We start from the raw sequence: 22,703 nt of genomic DNA, 5'->3' as shown, positions 1-22,703 counted from the left end.
TCAGACAGAACTGCAGTCAGCTCGACTTCTTCAGTCTGCAGAAAATTCAAGGGAAACCTCTTCACCCACAGAGTGGTGACTGTTTGGAACCTATCACCACAGGGAGAGCGAGAGGGGAACAACAGGGGAGGATTTAAAAGGACCGTCGTGGAACAGAATCACTGGCAGGGTCCAGCCAACCAGCCGGTACTCTCTACTGTGCACTAGTTGTGTTATAAATTCACCAAGTACCGGAGACAGGTTTTAAAATAGAACTGATTTATTTGTCTCAGATCCAGAATATTAAACTCCAGTCCCGTTGCAGAAGAAACTCCTCCCATGCCCAGTGACCAGGGTGCAGAACTGGGCGTGGTGAGCTGCAGTAATAATTAGTGTTCAGCACTGACAGTCACTCTCGAAATTGCATTCAGCAACAGCTTATTGAAACTTTCTCCCCATTGTGAAACCAGTAGTGTGTCACAAGTGAAACACGCTGTAAGGATTCACTGCTAATGTAATGGCCTCTCTGCAATGTTTCACTGCTGAGGTAACATCGCTGAGGTAATGGTTTCTCTGTAGCAGCAATGTTTAGTTTACGACTAGAGATAACCGCGGTTTTGGAGTGCGGGGCTATCCAATGAGAAATTTTCATTCCTGCGCGTCTGGAAGAAAGATTTTTGTGGTCTTTTGCTGGGGAGAGATGAGAAGGCATGAATGGAGAGACACGAATATATCACACCCTATATTAAGCTGCTAGCCAAAGCAAGAGTTACATAAGGTTAGATGGCTGAGTGAATCTCTTCCCACATTCACAGCAGGTGAACGGCCTTTCCCCATTGTGAACACTCGGTCATCTAACCTTATTAACGGTCATTAACCTAACGCTACAGCAGCTGCTAAACACTGCTCACCACTGGCTGAGTTTCTCATTGTGAAATGCCGGCCGTTCTATCTGCCGAGGGAATTCACCATCATGTTTGCGGCAGCTGTTTACGTAGCTCCCAGTGCCAATGCTAAGGCTAATGCTATCGAAGCATGCCTACATGAAGCCATCAGTGAGCTACACATCCTGACAGCTTTGTGGTGATTACTGGGGACTTTAACCACACCAACTTAAAGACTGTTTTCCCCAAATTCCGGCAATATGTGAATTTCAAAATCAGGGGAAACAACGCACTGGACTTGGTTTATACCAACACACCACAGGCATACAAAGCAGCCCCCCGCCCCCATCTTAGCCACTCTGACCACATATCTGTCATGCTAACACCAGCATATAAACCACTGCTTAAAGGTGTGAGAGCAGAGAAAAGAGAGATAAGGGTCTGGCCAAAAGGAACAGCCTTTGTGGGCACAGGAGTACATTCAGCCAGAGATTCATTCCTCCAAGATGCAGCACAGAGCGTTATAGGAAGTCATTCCTGCCTGTGGCCATCAAACTTTACAATTCCTCCCTTGGAGGGTTAGATACCCTGTGCCGATAGGCTGGCCCTGGACTTATTTCATAATTTACTGGCATAATTTACATATTACTATTTAACTATTTATGGTTCTATTACTATTTCTATTACTATTTATTAGTTATGGTGCAACTGTAACGAAAACCAATTTCCCCCTGGGATCAATAAAGTATGACTATAACCATGACTATGACTATGACTCAGCACTGCAAGACTGTTTTTTGCACACAGACTGGGACATATTCAAAACAGCAGCCTCCTATGACGACCATACAGATATTGAGGAGTATGCGGAGGCAGTAATCAGCTACATAGCCAAATGCACGGCGCATGTAACTGTGATGAAAACCTTCACCGCACATGGTTATAAAAAGCCATGGATGACAACAGAGGTGCATTCATTACAGAAGGCCCGTGACACAGCCTACAGATCGGGGGACAGGAGTGCGCTTCGCTCAGCCAGGTCTGCGCTTTCACTAGGGATCAGGAAAGCAAAAGGGGCCTACGCGGGCAAAATACATGGACACTTCTGTGACACAGGTGACCCCAGACGAATGTGGCAGGGAATTAAACCCTGACAGACTACAAGATCAGGCAGAAAACTGACGACAGCGACACCTCTCTACGAGACAGGCTTAACAATTTCTTTGCCCACTTCGAAGCATCAAGTACTACAGCAAGAGGGAGAGTCAGTCCCTTTTTATCATCTGACCAGCCGGCTCCAATCATTGGTCCAGAGCAAACACGGAGGACCCTTGCCAGGGTCAACCCACGAAAAGCAGGAGGTCCCGACAACATCCCTGGACGTGTGCTCAAGGAATGTGCTGATGTATTAGCAGATGTCCTGACAGACATTTTCAACATCTCCCTTAGTCAAGCTATTGTCCCCAGATGCTTCAAAACCTCCACAATCATCCCTGTAGCAAAGAAATCAGTTGTAGCCTGTCTGAATGATTATCGTCCCGTTGCCCTGACCCCCATAGTGATGAAATGTTTTGAACGGCTTGTCAAGCCTCATATCACAGCCAGCCTCCCCTCATCACTGGATCCTCTACAGTTTGCTTATCGTCCAAATCGCTCTGCGGAGGATGCAATATCCACCACACTGCACACAGTTCTCTCTCACTTGGACAACAAAGACACTTATGCCAGAATCCTGTACATTGATTTCAGTTCAGTGTTCAATACCATCATCCCGCAGAGACTAGTGGAGAAACTGTCGCTGCTTGGCCTTAGCACTGCCATGTGTCGCTGGATTCTGGATTTCTTGACAGAGAGACCACAGTCAGTCCGTGTTGGCAGGAACATCTCTGACTCCATCACACTGAGCACTGGATCCCCACAAGACTGTGTGCTTAGCCCATTGCTGTTTACACTGCTAACACATGACTGTGCAGCCAGATTCAAGGAGAACCTGATCATTAAATTTGCAGATGATACCACAGTGGTGGGGCTCATCAGCAAAAATGATGAAACTATGTACAGGGAGGAGGTCAAACACCTAGAGAGATGGTGCAGGGATAACAACTTGATGCTTAATGTCACCAAAACCAAGGAGATGATTGTCGATTTCAGACGGTCTCAGCCTGAGCACACACCCCTCAGCATCAGCGGCTCCACAGTGGAAAGAGTGGAAAACATCAAGTTCCTTGGGGTGCAGATCTCGGACAATCTCACCTGCTCCAGGAACACCACTGGGATTGTGAAATGGGCCCAGCAGAGATTGCACTTTCTGAGGAAGCTTAAACAAGCATCACTCCCCACTAACATCTTAACTACATTCTACAGAGGCGTGGTTGAGAGTGTGCTGACCTTTTGCATCACAACCTGGTACTCCAGCTGCAGTGCTGTCGACAAAAAAGCCTTGCAGAAGGTGGTTAGGGGAGCAGAGAAGGTTATTGGGGTCTCTCTACCTTCTGTCCAAGATCTCTTTCAGAGTCGATGCCTCCAGAAGACACGGTACATCATTAAAGACCCCTCACACCCTCTCCATGAACTGTTTGTTCTTCTGCCATCAGGCAAACATTACAGGAGCATCAAAACTAAAACCACAAGACTACTAAACAGCTTCCTCCCACAGGCAGTCAGACTGCTAAACAGCTGCTCCACCTGACTCTACTTTGGACACTTTTAACTTGCACTGGACACTTATAACTGATTTTAACGGACATGTGGCTGTTGTGTTTTACTATTTATTGTTATGTTTGTTATTTAGTGTTGCGTTTGTTATGTTATGATTGCACTGCCCCTGAGAAACGCTGTCTCATTCTGTCCTGCAGAGCTGATGTATGGTTAGAATGACAACAAAGTTTTTTGAATCTTGAATCTTATGTAACTCTCCCGTTACAAAATCTGTAACCCGAAGTAACAAAGAGTAGACCATATGCAATTAAACGATTGAGCTTTATAATTCTTACTTTGGCTATAGGGTTAGTGAAGTAAACAAAAAAAAAAGAAAAAGGGCCCACTCTCACCATTCGCGTTTTCTCATCTCTCCCCAGCAAAAGACCACGAAAATCTCTCTTCCAGACTCACAAGATGCACATTTGGTTGATTTGGCTGAGAGAAACTCTTCCCAACGTCTGAGCAGCTGATCGGCCTCTACCCAGTGTGAACTCGCTGGTGTCTCTGTAGTTGAAATGACCGAGTGAATCCCTTCCCACAGTCTGAGCAGGTGAACGGCCACTCTCCAGTGTGAACTCTCTGATGTTCCTTCAGTTTAGATGACCGAGCAAATCCCTTCCCGCAGTCTGAGCAGGTGAACGGCCACTCCCCAGTGTGAACTGACTGGTGTGCCAGTAGGTCGGATGACCGAGTAAATCCCTTCCCACAGTCTGAGCAGGTGAATGGCCTCTCTCCGGTGTGAACTCTCTGATGTACCTTCAGTTCAGATGACCGAGTGAATCCTTTCCCGCAGTCTGAGCAGGTGAACGGCCTCTCTCCGGTGTGAACTCTCTGATGTACCTTCAGTTGAGATGACCGAGTGAATCCCTTCCCGCAGTCTGAGCAGATGAATGGCCACTCCCTAGTGTGAACTGACATGTGTGCCAGTAAGTCGGATGACTGAGTGAATCCCTTCCCACAGTCTGAGCAGATGAACGGCCACTCCCCAGTGTGAACTGACTGGTGTGCCAGTAGGTGGGATGACCGAGTGAATCGCTTCCCACAGTCCGAGCAGGTGAACGGCCTCTCTCCAGTATGAACTCTCTGATGTACCTTCAGTTGAAATGACCGAGTGAATCCTTTCCCACAGTCTGAGCAGGTGAATGGCCTCTCTCCAGTGTGAACTCTCTGATGTACCTTCAGTTGAGATGACCGAGTGAATCCCTTCCCGCAGTCTGAGCATATGAACGGCCACACCCTAGTGTGAACTGACTTGTGTGCCAGTAAGTTGGATGACTGAGTGAATCCCTTCCCACAGTCTGAGCAGGTGAACGGCCACTCCCCAGTGTGAACTGACTGGTGTGCCAGTAGGTCAGATGACCGAGTGAATCGCTTCCCACAGTCTGAGCAGGTGAACGGCCTCTCTCCATTGTGAACTCTCTGATGTACCTTCAGTTTAGATGACCGAGTGAATCCCTTCCCGCAGTCTGAGCAGGTGAACGGCCTCTCTCCAGTGTGAACTCGCTGATGTACCTTCAGTTGAGATGACCGAGTGAACCCCTTCCCACAGTCTGAGCAGATGAACGGCCACTCCCTAGTGTGAACTGACTTGTGTGCCAGTAAGTCGGATGACTGAGTGAATCCCTTCCCACATTCTGAGCAGGTGAATGGCCTCTCTCCAGTGTGAACTCGCTGATGTACCTTCAGTTTAAATGAGCAAGAGAATCCCTTCCCACAGTCCGAGCAGGGGAACAGCCACTCCCTGGTGTGAACTCGCTGGTGAGCCATTAGGTCAGATGACCGAGTGAATCCTTCCCCACGAATTCAACAGATGACCAGCCTCTGCCCAGTGTGAACTGACTGGTGTGTCCACAGGTGGGAAGACCGACTGAATCCCTTCTCACCCACAGAACAGCTGAATGGCCTTATCCCAGTATGAACTTGCTGACGTACCTTCAGTTGAAATGACCAATGGAATCCATTCCCACTGTCTGAGCAGGTGAACGGCCTCTCCCCTGTGTAAAATGACGGGCGTGACAGTCAGTCAGATGATCGAGTGAACCCTCCCCACAGTCTCAGCAGGAAGGATGATCAAGTGAATCCCTTGCTCCACTTCTTAAACATCTGGACAGAGACAGCAAAACTGGCGCGTTGTGTTCGAGATTCCTGTAGACAAGTTCCGTGTCATTTTTAACCTGCAAAAAGATTTACAAAATCCATCAATGGGTGTAGGACAATATTTCAGATGAGATCACTTGAGTTGTCAAGGTGTGATCTGACATCACACTGTTACAGTGAAGTTCAAGCCAAATTGGAGAGAGAAATCATCTTCTAACTGGGCACAGTGCTGCTATCTGGAATGACCATCAAATTCTAACATAGACCAGAGAACATAGAATAGGACAGCACAGTACAATGTTGTGCCGACCCTCAACCTTGCCTCCCATATAAGCCTCCACTTTAAATACCTCCATATACCTGTCTAGTACTCTCTTAAACTTCACTAGTGTATCTGCCTCCACCACTGACTCAGGCAGTGCATTCCACGCACCAACCACTCTGAGTAAAAAACCTTCCTCTAATATCCCCCTTGAACTTCCCACCCCTTACCTTAAAGCCATGTCCTCTTGTATTAAGCAGTGGTGCCCTGCAGAAGAGGCGATGGCGATCCACTCTATTTATCCCTCTTATTATCTTGTACACCTCTATCATGTCTCCTCTCATCCTCCTTCTCTCCAAAGAGTAAAGCCCAAGCTCCCTTAATCTCTGATCATAATGCATACTCTCAAAACCAGGCAGCATCCTGGTAAATCTCCTCTGTACCCTTTCCAATGTTTCCACATCCTTCCTATAGAGGTGACCAGAACTGGACACAGTACTCCAAGTGTGGCGTAACCAGAGTTTTATAGAGCTGCATCATTACATCGCGACTCTTAAACTCTGTCCCTCGACTTATGAAAGCTAACACACCATAAGCTTTCTTAACTACTCTATCCACCTGTGAGGCAACTTTCAGGGATCTGTGGACATGTACCCTGAGATCCCCCTGCTCCTCCACACTGCCAAGTATCCTGCCATTTACTTTGTACTCTGCCTTGGAGTTTGTCCTTCCAAAGTGTACCACCTCACACTTCTCCGGGTTGAACTCCATCTGCCACTTCTCAGCCCACTTCTGCATCCTATCAATGTTTCTCTGCAATCTTTGACAATCCTCTACACTATCTACAACACCACCAACCTTTGTGTCAGCTGCAGACTTGCCAACCCACCCTTCTACCCCCACATCCAGGTCGTTAATAAAAAAAATCACGAAAAGTAGAGGTCCCAGAACAGATCCTTGTGGGACACCACTAGTCACAATCCTCCAATCTGAATGTACACCCTCCACCACCACCCTCTGCCTTCTGCAGGCAAGCCAATTCTGAATCCACCTGGCCAAACTTCCCTGGATCCCAAGCCTTCTAACTTTCTGAATAAGCCTACCATGTGGAACCTTGTCAAATGCCTTACTGAAATCCATATAGATCGCATCCACTGCACTACCCTCATCTATATGCCTGGTCACCTCCTCAAAGAACTCTATCAGGCTTGTTAGACACGATCTGCCCTTCACAAAGCCATGCTGACTGCTTCTGATCAGACCATGATTCTCTAAATGCCTATCGATCCTATCTCTAAGAATCTTTTCCAACAGCTTTCCCACCACAGACGTAAGGCTCACTTGTCTATAATTACCCGGACTATCCCTACTACCTTTTTTGAACAAGGGGACAACATTCACCTCCCTCTAATCCTCTGCTACCATTCCCGTGGACAACGAGGACATAAAGATCCAAGCCAGAGGCTCAGCAATCTCCTCTCGCCTCGTGGAGCAGCCTGGGGAATATTCCGTCGGGCCTCGGGGACTTATCTGTCCTAATGTGTTCTAACAACTCCAACACCTCCTCTCCCTTAAGATCAACATGCTCCAGAACATCAACCTCACTCATATTGTCCTCACCATCATAAAGTTCCCTCTCATTGGTGAATACTGAAGAGAAGTATTCATTGAGGACCTCGCTCACTTCCACAGCCTCCAGGCACATCTTCCCACTTTTATCTCCAATTGGTCCTATCTTCACTCGTCATCCTTTTGTTCTTCACATAATTGAAGAATGCCTTGGGGTTTTCCTTTACCCTACTCGCCAAGGTCTTCTCATGCCCCCTCCTTGCTCTTCTCAGCCCCTTCTTAAGCTCCTTTCTTGCTTGCCTATATTCCTCAATAGACCCATCTGATCCTTGCTTCCTAAACCTCATGTATGCTGCCTTCTTCCACCTATTTTCCACCTCACTTGTCACCGATGGTTCCTTCACCCTACCATTCTTTATCTTTCTCACTGGAACAAATTTATCCCTAACATCCTGCAAGAGATCTCTAAACATCGACCACATGTCCATAGTACATTTCCCTGCAAAAACATCATCCCAATTCACACCCGCAAGTTCTAACCTTATAGCCTCAAAATTTGCCTTTCCCCAATTAAAAATTTTCCTGTCCTCTCTGATTCTATCCTTTTCCATGATAATGCTAAAGGCCAGGGAGCGGTGGTCACTGTCCCCCACATGCTCACCCACTGAGAGATCTGTGACCTGACCCGGTTCATTACCTAGTACTAGACCTAGTATGGCATTCCCCCGGTCGGCCTGTCCATATACTGTGACAGAAAACCGTCCTGGACACACTGAACAAACTCTGCCCCATCTAAACCCTTGGAACTAATCAGATGCCAATCAATATTCGGGAAGATAAAGTCACCCATGATAACAACCCTGTTATTTTTGCACCTTTCGAAAATCTGCCTCCCCATCTGCTCCTCTGCATCTCTGCTGCTACCAGGGGGCCTATAGAATACCCCCAGTAGAGTAACTGCTCCCTTCCTGTTCCTGACTTCCACCCATATTGACTCAAAAGAGGATCTGCTAGATTACCCACCCTTTCTGTAGCTGTAATAGTATCCCTGACCAGTAATGCCACATCCCTCCCCTTTTTCTGCCCTCTCTATCCCTTTTAAAGCACTGAAATCCAGGAATATTGAGAATCTATTCCTGCTCTGGTGCCAGCCAAGTCTCTGTAATGGCCACTACATCATAATTCCATGTATGTATCCAAGCTCTCAGTTCATTACCTTTGTTCCTGATGCTTCTTGCATTGAGATACACACATTTCAGCCCTTCTACCTTACTGTCTTTACACCGTTTTTTCTGCTTCTTTTTCCTCAAAGCCTCTCTGTATGTTAGATCTGGCTTTACTCCATGCACTTCTTTCACTGCTCTATCGCTCTGGGTCCCAGTGCCCTTGCAAATTAGTTTAAACACTCCCGAACCAAGCTAGCAAACTTACCTGCAAGGATATTGCTCCCCCTCGAGTTCAGGTGCAATCCATCCAATCTGTACAGGTCCCACCTTCCCCAGAAGAGATCCCAATGATCTAAAAATCTAAAACCCTGCTCCCTGCACCAACTCCTCAGCCCCGCATTCAACTGCCATCTCCTCCAATTCTTACCATCACTGTCACGTAGCAATGGCAGAAATCCTGAGAACGCCACCCTTGAGGTCCTGTTCTTCAGCTTTCTGCCTAGTTTCCGAAACTCACACTTCAGGACCTCACCCCTCTTCCTGCCTATGTCGTTGGTACCAACATGTATCACGACTTCTGGTTGCTTTCCTTCTCATACCAGGATGTCGTGCACCCGGTCAGAGATATCCCAGACCCTGGCACCTGGGAGGCAACAAACCATGCGGGTGTCCTTCTCACATCCACAAAATCTCCTGACTATGGAGTCTCCAATGACAACAGCTCTCCTCTTCTCCGTCCCACCCTTCTGCACCACAGGGTCAGACTCAGTCCCAGGGGACCTGCCACCGTGGCTCACACCTGGTCGGTCGTCCTCGCCAACAGTATCCAGGACGGTAAACTTATTATTCAGGGGAATGGCTACAGGGGTGCCCTGCACTACCTGTCTGCTCACCTTCGCTTTCCTCCCTCTGTCACCCAACGACCTGCTTCCAACAGCCTAGGTGTGACTACCTCCCTGTAGCTCTCATCTATGACGGTCTCATTCTCCCTTATGAGTCGTAGGTCATCCAGCTGCTGCTCCAGATTCCTTACAAGGTCTTCCAGATCGCCCAGCCGTATGCACTTCTGGCAGATGTGACTCTTCGAGAGAAGGAAGTTCCCCCAAGACTGCCACATCTCACGTGAGAAACACATCACCGTCTCAGGAGACATTGTAAAAGCTAACTGCGAGCTAGCTTGTCCTCTGCCTCTTCTCATCGAAGCCTCAAAGCTCCACTCCTTCACTGGCCCACTCACACACTGGCCGCTTTCCACTGGCTAATCAGCTGCTTTCTGCTGAGTCTGAGCTATTCAAATCTTGATTGTTTAATCAACGGCTTTCTGCTGATCTATTCAAATCTTGATTGACTTGATTGCACAGACCAACTGACAAAACTGCCAGAATCTCTCGAGTCAAAGCCTCAAAGCTCCACTGCTTCACTGGCCCACTCATACACTGGCCGCTTCGCTTGAGCTGTCCCTCTATTTATCTGTTTGAGCTTTTCAAGATGTTTGGTCCCCTGACCTCGACTGCCCAATCAGCTGCTTTCTGCTGAGTCTGAGCTATTCAAATCTTGATTGTCTAATCAACAGCTTTCTGCTGATCTATTCAAATCTTCATTGACTTGATTGCGCAGACCAACTGCCAAAATCTCTCGAGTCAAAGCCGCAAAGCTCCACTCCTTCACTGGCCCACTCACGCACTGGCCACTTTTCTCTGATGCTCTTCCTGTCTCTATAAGAATGGGGCATTTCTGCCATCTCCAATCCATGACCTGGCTCAGTTTGACTCTCTCCATTGGTATTATTCCCTGTTCCCACTGAGCTGCGTGGGTTCCTGGCCCCACAGTAACTGAAACACTGTCACACAAATAGCCGGCAGTGCATTCCACGCACCCACCACTCTCTGTGTAAAAAAACTTACCCCTGACATCCCCTCGGTATCTATTTTCAAGCACCTTAAACCTATGCCTCCTCATGTTAGCCATTTCAGCCCTGGGAATAAAACTTTGGCTATCCACAGAATCAATGCCCCTCATCATCTTATACACCTAAAAAAGGCTCTAACCATAAACAAGGAAATTACAAATTGCTTTGAGGATTTGAGGCGGTGCAGCAGGCGGCAGCAGTGGCCTCTCCGGACCTGGTGCTATTTTAATTTAATTTTTTTTTTAACTAGGGCACTAGGACACAATTTTTTAATTGCACAACCAGTGTACGTATCTTCCATCGCCAGACACTGCTGCAATACAGAAATCGCCTAACAACAAACCTTCACGAGGATCTGCTGCAGAAGCTACGTGACATCGGCTTGCTTTGGGGACCAGGCCAACAGTCCTCGATATCGCCTGATGCTGGTGGCAGGTGGCCGGGGTTGGGGACATCGTAAGGTGTGTGAGAGGAAGTGGAAGCTCGGCAAGCGGGCAGGGGTCCGTGCCAGGCTAAAAACAGACCCTAGCCGGCCAGCTCTGCCGTCCATTTTGCTCTCCAATATCCGCTCCCTGGACAATAAATTGGACTACATCCGGCTCCAGCGGACCACTCAGCAAGTCTGAGTCTGCTGCGCTTTCGTTTTCACGGAAACGTGGCTTAGCCACAGAGTTCCGGATACCGCCATTCAGCTCGATGGGCTCGCCTTGTTTCGGGCCAACAGAGATACAGCTCTGTGCAGTCGGGCTTGTGTGTATACATCAACACGGAATGGTGCAAGAACTCTGTGCTGGTCTCTTGTGACTGCTCATCGCTAGTGGAGTTTGAGACTGTTAGATGCAGACCATTTTATTTACCACGGGAATTCACCACCGTCCTTATAGTCGGTGTCTACATTCCCCCCAGCACTAATGCTAAGGAGACGCTCTGTGAACTGTATGGGGCTATTAGTGAACTGCAGAACGCACACCCTGGTAGACTGTTTATTGTCACCGGAGATTTTAACCACGTGAACCTCAAGTCAGTGCTCCCCAAATTCCATCAGTATGTGGACTTTGCAATGAGAGGGGAGAATGCGTTGGACCTCGTTTACACAAACATTCCCGATGCGTACCAGGCGGATTCCCGCCCCCACCTCGGTTACTCAGACCACATCTCTGTTATGCTAATCCCAGCATACACACCGCTCGTCAGGGGCTCCAGACCAGTTCAGAAGCAGGTGAAAACCTGGCCAGCAGGAGCCATCTCTGCTCTTCAAGACTGCCTTGAGCACACTGAATGGCACATGTTCAGGGAGGCTGCAATCGATGGCGACTCTACCAACTTAGAGGAGCACACGGCAGTGACTCGCTACATCAGCAGGTGCATCGATGACGTCACTGTGGCCAAGACCATCACTACACACTCTAACCAGAAGCCATGGATGACCGCGGAGGTGCGTGCGCTGCTGAGGACCCGTGACTCCGCCTTCAGAGCAGGTGACAAGGCAGCCCTAACAACAGCGAGGGCCAAACTGTCCTGGGCCATCAGAAAGGCAAAGCGTGCACACGCCCAGCGAATCCACAGCCACTTCCAGGACAACGGTGACATGCGACGCATGTGGAAGGGCATTCAGGACATCACCACTTGTCTGTGCGGGTGATGCCTCCCTCCCAGATGCGTTGAACAACTTCTACGCTTGTTTCGAGGCAGAAAATGACGTGGTGACGAGAAAGGCCACTCCTCCTCCCAATGACCAGGTGCTGTGTCTTACCGTGGCTGATGTGAGGAGAACGCTGTGCAGGGTCAACCCACGGAAGGCTGCTGGACCAGACAATATTCCTGGCAGAGTGCTCAGAGGATATGCAGACCAGCTAGCTGATGTTCTCACTGACATCCTCATCATCTCCCTCAGCAGCGCTGTCGTTCCAACATGCTTCAAGGCCGCCACCATTGTCCCCATGCCGAAGAAGCCTTCAGTGTCCTGCCTCAACGATTACTGTCCCATTGCACTCACATCCATCATCATGAAGTGTTTCGACAGCCTCGTCATGAGGCACATAAAGACCCTGCAGTTCGCTTATCGTCCCAACTGTTCAACAGACGACGCCATCGCCACCACCCTCCACCTGGCCCTCACCCACCTGGACAAAAAAGACACATACGTTCAAATGCTGTTCATAGACTTCAGTTCCACATTCAACACAATCATTCCTCAGCACCTGATTGGAAAGCCGAAACTGCTGGGTCTGAACACTTCCCTCTGTAACTGGATCCTAGACTTCTTGACTGGGAGACCCCAGTCAGTCCGGATTGGAAGCAGCACTTCCAACACCATCACACTGAGCACGGGGCTGTGTGCTCAGTACACTGCTGTTCACTCTGCTGACCCATGACTGTGCTGCAACACACAGCTCGAATCACATCATCAAGTTTGCCAATGACATGAACATGGTGGGTCTCATCAGCAAGAACAACGAGTGAGCCTACAGAGAGGAGGTGTAGCGGCTAACGGACTGGTGCAGAGCCAACAACCTGTTTCTGAATGTGAACAAAACAAAAGAGATGGTTAAAAAAGCAAACACGAGGAAATTTGCAGATGCTGGAAATTCAAGCAACACACACAAAATGCTGGTAGAACGCAGCAGGCCAGACAGCATCTATAGGAAGAGGTACAGTCGACCTTTCGGACCAAGACCCTTCGTCAGGACTAACTGAAAGAAGAGATAGTATGAGATTTGAAAGGGGAGGGGGAGGGGAAGTTCCAAAATTATAGGAATAGACAGGAGGGAGAGGGATGGAGCCAAGAGCTGGGAAGTTTATTGGCAAAAGGGATACAAGGCTGGAGAAGGGAGAGGCTCATTTCAGTCAGTATGGGTGGAAGTCAGGAACAGGAAGGGAGCAGTTACTCTATTGGGGGTATTCTATAGGCTCCCTGGTAGCAGCAGAGATACCGAGGAGCAGATTGGGAGGCAGATTTTGGAAAGGTGCAAAAATAACAGGGTTGTTATGATGGGTGACTTCAACTTCCCGAATATTAATTGGCACCTGATTAGTTCCAAGGGTTTAGATGGGGCAGAGTTTATTAAGTGTGTCCAGGACGGATTCCTGTCACAGTATGTGGACAGGCTGACCAGGGGGAATGCCATACTAGATCTAGTACTAGGTGATGAACCGGGTCAGGTCACAGATCTCTCAGTGGGTGAGCATCTGGGGGACAGTGACCACTGCTCCCTGGCCTTTAGCATTATCATGGAAAAGGATAGAATCAGAGAGGACAGGAAAATTTTTAATTGGGGAAGGGAAAATTATGAGGCTATAAGGCTAGAACTTGCCGGTGTGAATTGGGATGATGTTTTTGCAGGGAAATGTACTATGGACATGTGGTCGATGTTTAGAGATCTCTTGCAGGATGTTAGGGATAAATTTGTCGCAGTGAGGAAGATAAAAAATGGTAAGGTGAAAGAACCATGGGTGACAACTGAGGTGGAAAATAGTCAGGTGGAAGAAGGCAGCATACATGAGGCTTAGGAAGCAAGGATCAGATGGGTCTATTGAGGAATATAGGCAAGCAAGAAAGGAGCTTAAGAAGGGGCTGAGAAGAGCAAGAAGGGGGCATGAGAAGGCCTTGGCGAGTAGGATAAAGGAAAGCCCCAAGGCATTCTTCAATTATGTGAAGAACAAAAGGATGACAGGAGTGAAGGTAGGACCGATTAGAGATAAAGATGGGAAGATGTGCCTGGAGGCTGTGGAAGTGAGCGAGGTCCTCAATGAATACTTCTCTTTGGTATTCACCAATGAGAGAGAACTTGATGATGGTGAGGACAATATGAGTGAGGCTGATGTTCTGGAGCATGTTGATATTAAGGGAGAGGAGGTGTTGGAGTTGTTAAAATACATTAGGACAGATAAGTCCCCGGGGCCTGACGGAATATTCCCCAGGCTGCTCCACAAGGCGAGAGAAGAGATTGCTGAGCCTCTGGCTAGGATCTTTCTGTCCTCGTTGTCCACAGGAATGGTACCGGAGGATTGGAGGGAGGCGAATGTTGTTCCCTTGTTCAAAAAAGGTAGTAGGGATAGTCCGTGTAATTATAGACCAGTGAGCCTTACATCTGTGGTGGGAAAGCTGTTGGAAAAGATTCTTAGAGATAGGATCTATGGGCATTTAGAGAATCATGGTCTGATCAGGGACAGTCAGCATGGCTTTGTGAAGGGCAGATCATGTCTAACAAGCCTGATAAGAGTTGTTTGAGGAGGTGACCAGGCATATAGATGAGAGTAGTGCACAGGATGTGATCTACATGGATTTTAGTAAGGCATCTGACAAGGTTCGGAGTTGAGGAAAAACTTTTTCACTCAGAAAGTGGTGGATATATGGAATGCTCTGCCCCAGAAGGCTGTGGAGGCCAAGTCTCTGGATGCTTTCAAAAAAGAGATGGATAGAGCTCTTAAAGATAGCGGAATCAAAGGTTATGGGGATAGGGCAGGAACTGGATACTGATAGTGGATGATCAGCCATGATCACATTGAATGGCGGTGCTAGCTCGAAGGGCCGAATGGCCTACTCCTGCACCTATTGTCTATTGTTCCACACGGTAGGCTTATTCAGAAAGTCAGAAGGCATGGGATTCATGGAAGTTTGGCCACGTGGATTCAGAACTGACTTGCCTGTAGAAAGCAGAGGGTCGTGGTGGAGGGAGTACATTCAGATTAGAGGGTTGTGACTAGTGGTGTTCCACAAGGATCTGTTCTGGGACCTCTACTTTTCGTGATTTTTATTAACGACCTGGATGTGGGAGTAGAAGGGTGGGTTGGCCAGTTTGCAGATGACACAAAGGTTGGTGGTGTTGTAGATAGTGTAGAGGATTGTCAAAGATTGCAAAGAGACATTGATAGGATGCAGAAGTGGGCTGAGAAGTGGCAGATGGAGTTCAACCCAGAGAAGTGAGGTGGTACACTTTGGAAGGACAAACTCCAAGGCAGAGTACAAAGTAAATGGCAGGATACCTGGTAATGTGGAGGACCAGAGGGATCTGGGGGTACATGTCCACAGATCCCTGGAAGTTGCCTCACAGGTGGATAGGGTAGTTAAGAAAGCTTATGGGGTGTTAGCTTTCATAAGTCGAGGGATAGAGTTTATGAGTTGCAATGTAATGATGCAGCTCTATAAAACTCTGGTTAGGCCACACTTGGAGTACTGCGTCCAGTTCTGGTTGCCTCACTATAGGAAGGATGTGGAAGCATTGGAAAGGATACAGAGGAGATTTACCAGGATGCTGCCTGGTTTAGAGAGTATGGATTATGATCAGAGATTATGGGAGCTAGGGCTTTACTCTTTGGAGAGGAGGAGGATGAGAGGAGACATGATAGAGGTGTACAAGATAATAAGAGGAATAGATAGAGTGGATAGTCAGCGCCTCTTCCCCAGGGCACCACTGCTCAATACAAGAGGACATGGCTTTAAGGTAAGGGGTGGGAAGTTCAAGGGAGATATTAGAGGAAGGTTTTTTACTCAGAGAGTGGTCTGGTGTGTGGAATGCACTGCCTGAGTCAGTGGTGGAGGGAGATACACTAGTGAAGTTTAAGAGACTACTAGACAGGTATATGGAGGAATTTAAGGTGGGGGCTTATATGGGAGGCAGGGTTTGAGGGTTGGCACAACATTGTGGGCCAAAGGGCCTGTAAGGTGCTGTACTATTCTATGTTCTATGTTCTATCATGGGACGGGAGGCCAAGGGAGAAAGAAAGGGGGAGGGGAGCACCAGAGGAAGATATAGTGAGAGGGACAGTGGGAGAAAAAAAAGAGAAAGAAAGGGAAAAAAATAATAAATAATAAATAAATAAGCGATGGGGTAAGAAGGGGAGGTGGGGCATTAACGGAAGTTAGAGAAGTCAATATTCATGCCACCAGGTTGGAGGCTACCCAGGCAGAATACAAGGTGTTGTTCCTCCAACCTGAGTGTGGCTTCATCTTTACAGTAGAGGAGGCCGTGGACAGACATATCAGCATGGGAATGGGATGTGGAATTAAAATGTGTGGCCACTGGGAGATCCTGCTTTCTCTGGTGGACAGAGCGTAGGTGTTCAGCGAAACGGTCTCCCAGTCTGCGTCGGGTCTCGCCAATATATAGAAGGCCACATCGGGAGCACCGGACGCAGTATATCACCCCAGCCAACTCACAGGTGAAGTGTCGCCTCACCTGGAAGGACTGTCTGGGGCCCTGAATGGTGGTGTGGAAGGAAGTGTAAGGGCAGGTGTAGCACTTGTTCCGCTTACAAGGGTAAGTGCCAGGAGGGAGATCGGTGGGAAGCGATGGGGGGGACGAATGGACAAGGGGGTTCCGTAGGGAGCGATCCCTGCGGAAAGCAGAGGGGGGGGAGGGAAAGATGCACTTCGTGGTGGGATCCCGTTGGAGGTGGCAGAAGTTACAGAGAATTATATATTGGACCTGGAGGCTGGTGGGGTGGTAGGTGAGGACAAGGGGAACCTATTCCTAGTGGGGTGGCAGGAGGATGAGGTGAGAGCAGATGTGTGTGAAATGGGAGAGATGCGTTTGAGAGCAGAGTTGATGGTGGAGGAAGGGAAGCCCCTTTCTTTAAAAAAGGAAGACATCTCCTTCATCCTGGAATGAAAAGCCTCATCCTGAGAGCAGATGCGGCGGAGACGGAGGAATTGCGAGAAGGGGATGGCATTTTTGCAAGAGACAGGGTGAGAAGAGAAATAGTCCAGATAGCTGTGAGAGTCAGTATGCTTATAGTAGACATCAGTAGATAAGCTGTCTCCAGAGATAGAGACAGAAAGATCTAGAAAGGAGAGGGAGGTGTCGGAAATGGACCAGGTAATCTTGAGGGCAGGGTGGAAGTTGGAGGCAAATTTGATGAAGTCAACGAGCTCAGCATGCGTGCAGGAAACAGCGCCAATGCAGTCGTCGATGTAGCGAAGGAAAAGTGGGGGACAGATACCAGTATTGGCTTGGAACATAGATTGCTCCAAAAACCCTACAAAAAGGCAGGCATAGCTGGGACCCATTCGGGTGCCCATAGCTACACCTTTAGTTTGGAGGAAGTTGGAGGAGCCAAAGGAGAAATTATTAAGAGTAAGGACTAATTCCGCTAGACGGAGAATAGTGGTAGACAGGAACTGGTTATGTCTGGAATCCAAAAAGAAGCAGAGAGCTTTGAGACCTTCCTGGTGGGGGATGGAGGTATATAGGGACTGGACATTCATGGTGAAAATAAAGCGGTGGGGGACAGTGAACTTAAAATCATTGAAAAAATTCAGAGCGTGAGAAGTGTCACGAACATAGAACATAGAAAAGAGATTGTTGTTGACTTCAGGAGGACACGGAACGACCAATCTCTACTGAACATTGACAGCTCCTCCGTTGAGATCGATAAGAGCACCAAATTTCTTGGTGTTCACCTGGCGGAGAATCTCACCTGGTCCCTCAACACCAGCTTCATAGCCAAGAAAGCCCAGCAGCATCTTTACTTTCTGCGAAGGCTGAGGAAAGTCCATCTCCCACCCCCCATTCTCACCACATTCTACAGAGGTTGTATCAAGAGCATCCTGAGCAGCTGCATCAATGCCTGGTTCGGAAATTGCGCCGTCTCGGATCGCAAGACCCTGCAGCAGATAGTGAGGTCAGCTGAGATCACCGGCGTCTCTCTTCCCGCCATTACAGACATTTACACCACACGCTGCACCCGCAAAGCTAACAGCATTGTGAAGGACCTCATGCACCGCTCATACAAACTCTTCTCCCTCCTGCTATCTGGCAAAAGGTACCGAAGCATTCGGGCTCTCACGACCAGACTGAGCAACAGTTTCTTTCCCCAAGCCATCAGACTCAATACTCAGAGTCTAGACTGACATCTACATCATTTATTATTTGTCCTCTACTGTGCCTAATGTCTTGTTTATTAATTATTGTACTGCCCTGCACTGTTTTGTGCACTTTATATATCCTTTGTAGGTCTGTAGTCTAGTGTAGATTTTTGTGTTGTTTTACGTAGTCTCGTGTAGCACTGAGTTGTCTCACCTAGTCTTGGGTAGTTTTGTGTTCTTTCATGTAGCACAATGGTCCTGGAGGAACGTTGTTTCATTTTTACTGTGTACTGTACCAGCAGTTTATGGTCGAAATGACAAAAAAAGTGACTTGATTTGTTAGAAATATACAAAATTATGAGGGTATAGATAGGGTAAATGCAAGCAGCTTTCTCCACTGAGGTTGGGTGGGACGATAACCAGAGGTCACGGGTAACTGGGGAAGGTGAAAATTTAACAGAAACATTTGGAAAAGCCCTTTACTGAAATGGTTGTGAGTGTGGAATGAGATGCCAACACGTGGTGAATATGAGCTCAATTTCACCATTTGAAAGAAGTTTGGATGGGAGCCTGGATGGTAGGGGTATGGAGGGTGATGGTCCAGGTAGTTGTATTAGACAGCTTAAATGTTTTGTCGGCATTGAATAGATGAACCAAATAGCCTGTTTCCGTACTGAACTTCTCCATGTTTCTATGACAGAGAAGCTGGACAAACTTGTTTGGAAGGGAAAAGGTAGGAGGGACAAAGGAGCAGCAATGACTGGAGTTTCTGGGAGCAATTTGGGAGCTGAGTGTTCGCCACATCCCAAAGAAGTGGAAGCACTGGAAAGGCAGGAGGACACAACCGTGGCTGAAATGAGAAGCCAAAGCCAACATAAAAGCCAACAGAAGATGATTGAAAAAAGTCGGATGAGCTCAGGGCATGGAATTTTGATATTGTAGTCATTAATGAGTCTTGGTAGCACCCAACAGTCTGAGGCATTTAGAGGAACAAAATATCCGGGGCCTCAATATCGCTTGAAAACCAAGATTCCCTGCACCAGTAACCTTTTAACTTTTAGTTTGACAGGCACATACAAACTCTACACCCTCAAAACTTCTCTTCTGAAGAACTCCCACTTACCAAGTACTCCTTTGCAAGAAAACAGCCTGTCCCATCCACACTTGTCAGATCCTTTCTGATACCATCAAAATTGAACTTTCTCCAATTTAGAATCTAAACCCATGGTCCAGCCCTCTCTTTTTCCTTATTTACTTGGAATCTTAAGTCATTTCAATCACTAGATACAAAGTGTTCCCATACACCAACTTCTGTCACTAATGCTGGATCATTTCCTAATAGCTTATTGCACGCTTCTACATCGGGAATTCTACGTACTGATTAAGGGCACATTTGACAAACTCTACCCCATCTCGTCCTTTTACAATATGGGAGTCCCAGTCAATATATGGAAAGTTAAAATCACTTACTATATCACGCGTTGTTTATTGGCATATTCTGCGAGCTCTACAAAGTTGTTCCTCTAAATCTCTCAGAGTACTGAGTGCAACCAAGTCCCAGTAATGGCTACAATATCATGATTCCATGTCCTGAGCTCACCTGGCTTTCCAACGATGCTTCTTGCATTGTGATACACACAGCTCAGGACAGTCATTGCACCATGCTCAACCTTTTGACTGTTGACTTTATCTGAGATCTGAACAACATCTGTCTGGGTGTCAAGAAAACAACCTCTCCCTCAATGTCATGGGAGCAAAGGAACTGGTTGTGGATCACAGGAGGAATGGAGACAGGCTAACCCCTATTGACATCAATGGATCTGGGGTTGAGAGGATGAACAGCTTTAAGTTCCTCGGCATAAACATCACCGAGGATCTCATGTGGTCTGTACATACTGGCTGTGTGGTATGTGGCTGTGTGCCTCTTTCACCTCAGATGGTTGAAGAAGTTTGGTATGGTCCCAAATACTAAGAACTTTCTACAGGGGCACAATTGAGAGCATTATTGGTGGTATGGAAACTGTACTTCCCTCAACTGCAGGACTCTACAGAGAGTGGTGTGGAAAGCCCAGGGTATCTGTAGATGTGAACTTTACACTATTCGGGACACTTACAAAAACAAGTGTGCAAAAGTCCCGAAGGATCACTGGGGGCCCTGAGTCACTTCAACCACAAACTGTTCCAGCTGCTACCATCCGGGAAATGGTACCGCAGCATAAAAGCCATGCCCCACAGGCTGCTGGACAGCTCCTTCCACCAGGCCATCAGACTGATTAATTCATGCTGATACAATTGTATTTCTATGTTATAATGACTGTCCTATGTACAAACTATTTATTATAAATTACACATTGCACATTTAGATGGAGAGGTAATGTAAAGATTTCTACTTCTCATGTCTATGAAGGATATAAGTAATAAAGTCAATTCATTTCAAGTCACCCTCTCCACTATCTGTTCTAGCATTCTGACTCCAATCCCCCCTGCAACTTTAGTTTAACCAACACCACCCCCACCACACACTAGCACTAGCAAGCCTTTCACACAGAGAGTGGTGAATCTGTGGAATTCTCTGCCACTGGAAACAGTTGAGGCCAGTTCATTGGCTATATTTAAGAGGGAGTTAGATATGGCCCTTGTGGCTAAAGGGATCGGGGTATGGAGAGAAAGCAGGTACAGGGTTCTTTGTTGAATGATCAGCCATGATCATACTGAATGGCAGTGCAGGCTCAAAGGGCCGAATGGCCTGCTCCTGCACCTATTCTCTATGTTTCTATGTTACCACGAGGATATTAGACCTCTGCTAGTTTTAATCCCCTATCACCCATTTGACACTCCTCTGCTAGATAATCCCCCCCCCCCCCACAACAGTTTCTAAAGTGGTCCACCAGTTGTTGTGTGGGATGGCCACAAGAGTACTCTGCGATGGCTATTTAACCTCATTCCCCTTCCTGACTCTCACCCAGTTTCCTGTCCTGCACCTCGGGTGTAACTCACCCCTCTTCATGTCAAATCTATCACCCCTTCCAAAAAGTACTCCATGGAAAAGAGTACCTCCGGCATTTTGTGTGTTGCTTGGATTTCCAGCATCTGCAGATTTTCTCTTGTTTGTGATTGGAGGTAGAACAAAGGTGATTTTCTCACCTGGTGATGTAAAAGATTTTGTTCCCTTTCTCCGAGTCCCCAATCCTTGCATTTAGATAGCTGTAGCTCAGCTCTGTCTGAGATCCATCGGTTCCCATTCCCTCATCAGTCGGAAGCTCCCCGGGGCCCGTGTACGGATCGTGGGACTGAGCGAGAGGGACGAGAACAGGACTGTGCCGGGATTGTGGACCTACGGTGTCCGGAGCTCACAGCAATTGTCCCTCAAGCGGCGTAAAACAGCTCTTACCTTCAGCTGATCCACCGAGGCCCTTTTGTATACTGCGCGCGTGCGCGAAATTCAGGAACTTCCGGTACCCTGACGCCTGCGCATTCGATCGGTGCTTCAGCGATAGCGAAAAAAGTAACGCAGAGCTTTCTGGGTAATCATGGTGCCATTAAAAGTTTCTACAAGCACCGGTTCCATGTCCATACTGTACTTAGTTTTTTTTTGTGTAGAAAAATCAGCAGCTCTTTTAACGCAGAAAGAAGCTCCCATAAACAATACGCTAAATATCAGCAAATTTCCGCGTGTCTAATGCCAAAGTAGAACCTTCTTAAGCAGATATATAACACAAGATGCCGATTAAAAACACAAGAGATTCTGCTGTTGCTGGAAATGTAGACACATACACACAAAATGCTAGAGGAATTCTGCAGTTCAGGCAGCAACTAAGCAGAGGAGTACACAGTCTAGACATGCTGAAGGGGCTCGTCCTAAATGTTGTCTATTTATTCCTCTCCACATTTGCTGCCTAATCTGTTGACTTCCAACGGTATTTTGCAGAAATTAACCACCTTTTTTTTCGATCAACCAGTTTCCAAGTGTTTTTGATCGTTCATTTGTAGCTACATCCTGCTGGCCTGATTCCTCTTCTTCCTCCTCCTCCTTGTAAACTATTTATGGAGCCCCAAAGCCCTGATGCAGGCTGCCAACTCGTTAGTTTCTGACTCTGCTCCATCGAAGATTCACTCTCCAGTCTGCTGTCAGACTTCAGAGACACATTGCAACAACTCAGCTGCTTGAGGCACGGTCCATTGAAATTGGTGAAAATAACCTAAAATATTGAAAAGAGCAGGGAAGAAGGAGTTTAACCACCTTAGTCCGGAGCCCTGGGGAAAGTCAAAACCACAGTGAGCTCATCGTCTTATTCAGGCCGGAGAAAATCATTCAGAGAATTCACGCAGG

The 22,703-nt window shown here is 47.6% G+C and overlaps 1 protein-coding gene across 2 annotated transcripts; it reads right to left on the bottom strand.

Annotated features, from left to right (window-relative positions):
- Window positions 1-4,029: 4,029 nt before the first annotated feature.
- On the bottom strand, window positions 4,030-22,685 carry LOC134343797 (zinc finger protein 229-like). 2 transcript variants are annotated; one of them, XM_063042539.1, is made up of 2 exons: window positions 21,765-22,685; window positions 4,030-5,737 (listed from the first exon to the last, which is right to left on the bottom strand). In XM_063042539.1, the coding sequence occupies exon 2, from the start codon at window positions 5,328-5,330 to the stop codon at window positions 4,041-4,043; it is 1,290 nt and encodes a 429-aa protein (XP_062898609.1). In that variant the 5' UTR covers window positions 5,331-5,737; window positions 21,765-22,685; the 3' UTR covers window positions 4,030-4,040. The 2 variants fall into 2 exon arrangements, with proteins under 2 accessions (XP_062898609.1, XP_062898610.1); XM_063042540.1 differs by having other exon boundaries at window positions 22,313-22,685.
- Between the last annotated feature and the right edge of the window lie 18 nt (window positions 22,686-22,703).

Source organism: Mobula hypostoma, chromosome 3 (genome assembly GCF_963921235.1).
Source record: "Mobula hypostoma chromosome 3, sMobHyp1.1, whole genome shotgun sequence".
NCBI classification, from domain to species: domain Eukaryota; kingdom Metazoa; phylum Chordata; class Chondrichthyes; order Myliobatiformes; family Myliobatidae; genus Mobula; species Mobula hypostoma.
Note: the sequence above shows the minus strand (reverse complement) of the source record. Positions and strands in the feature narration are given on the sequence as shown.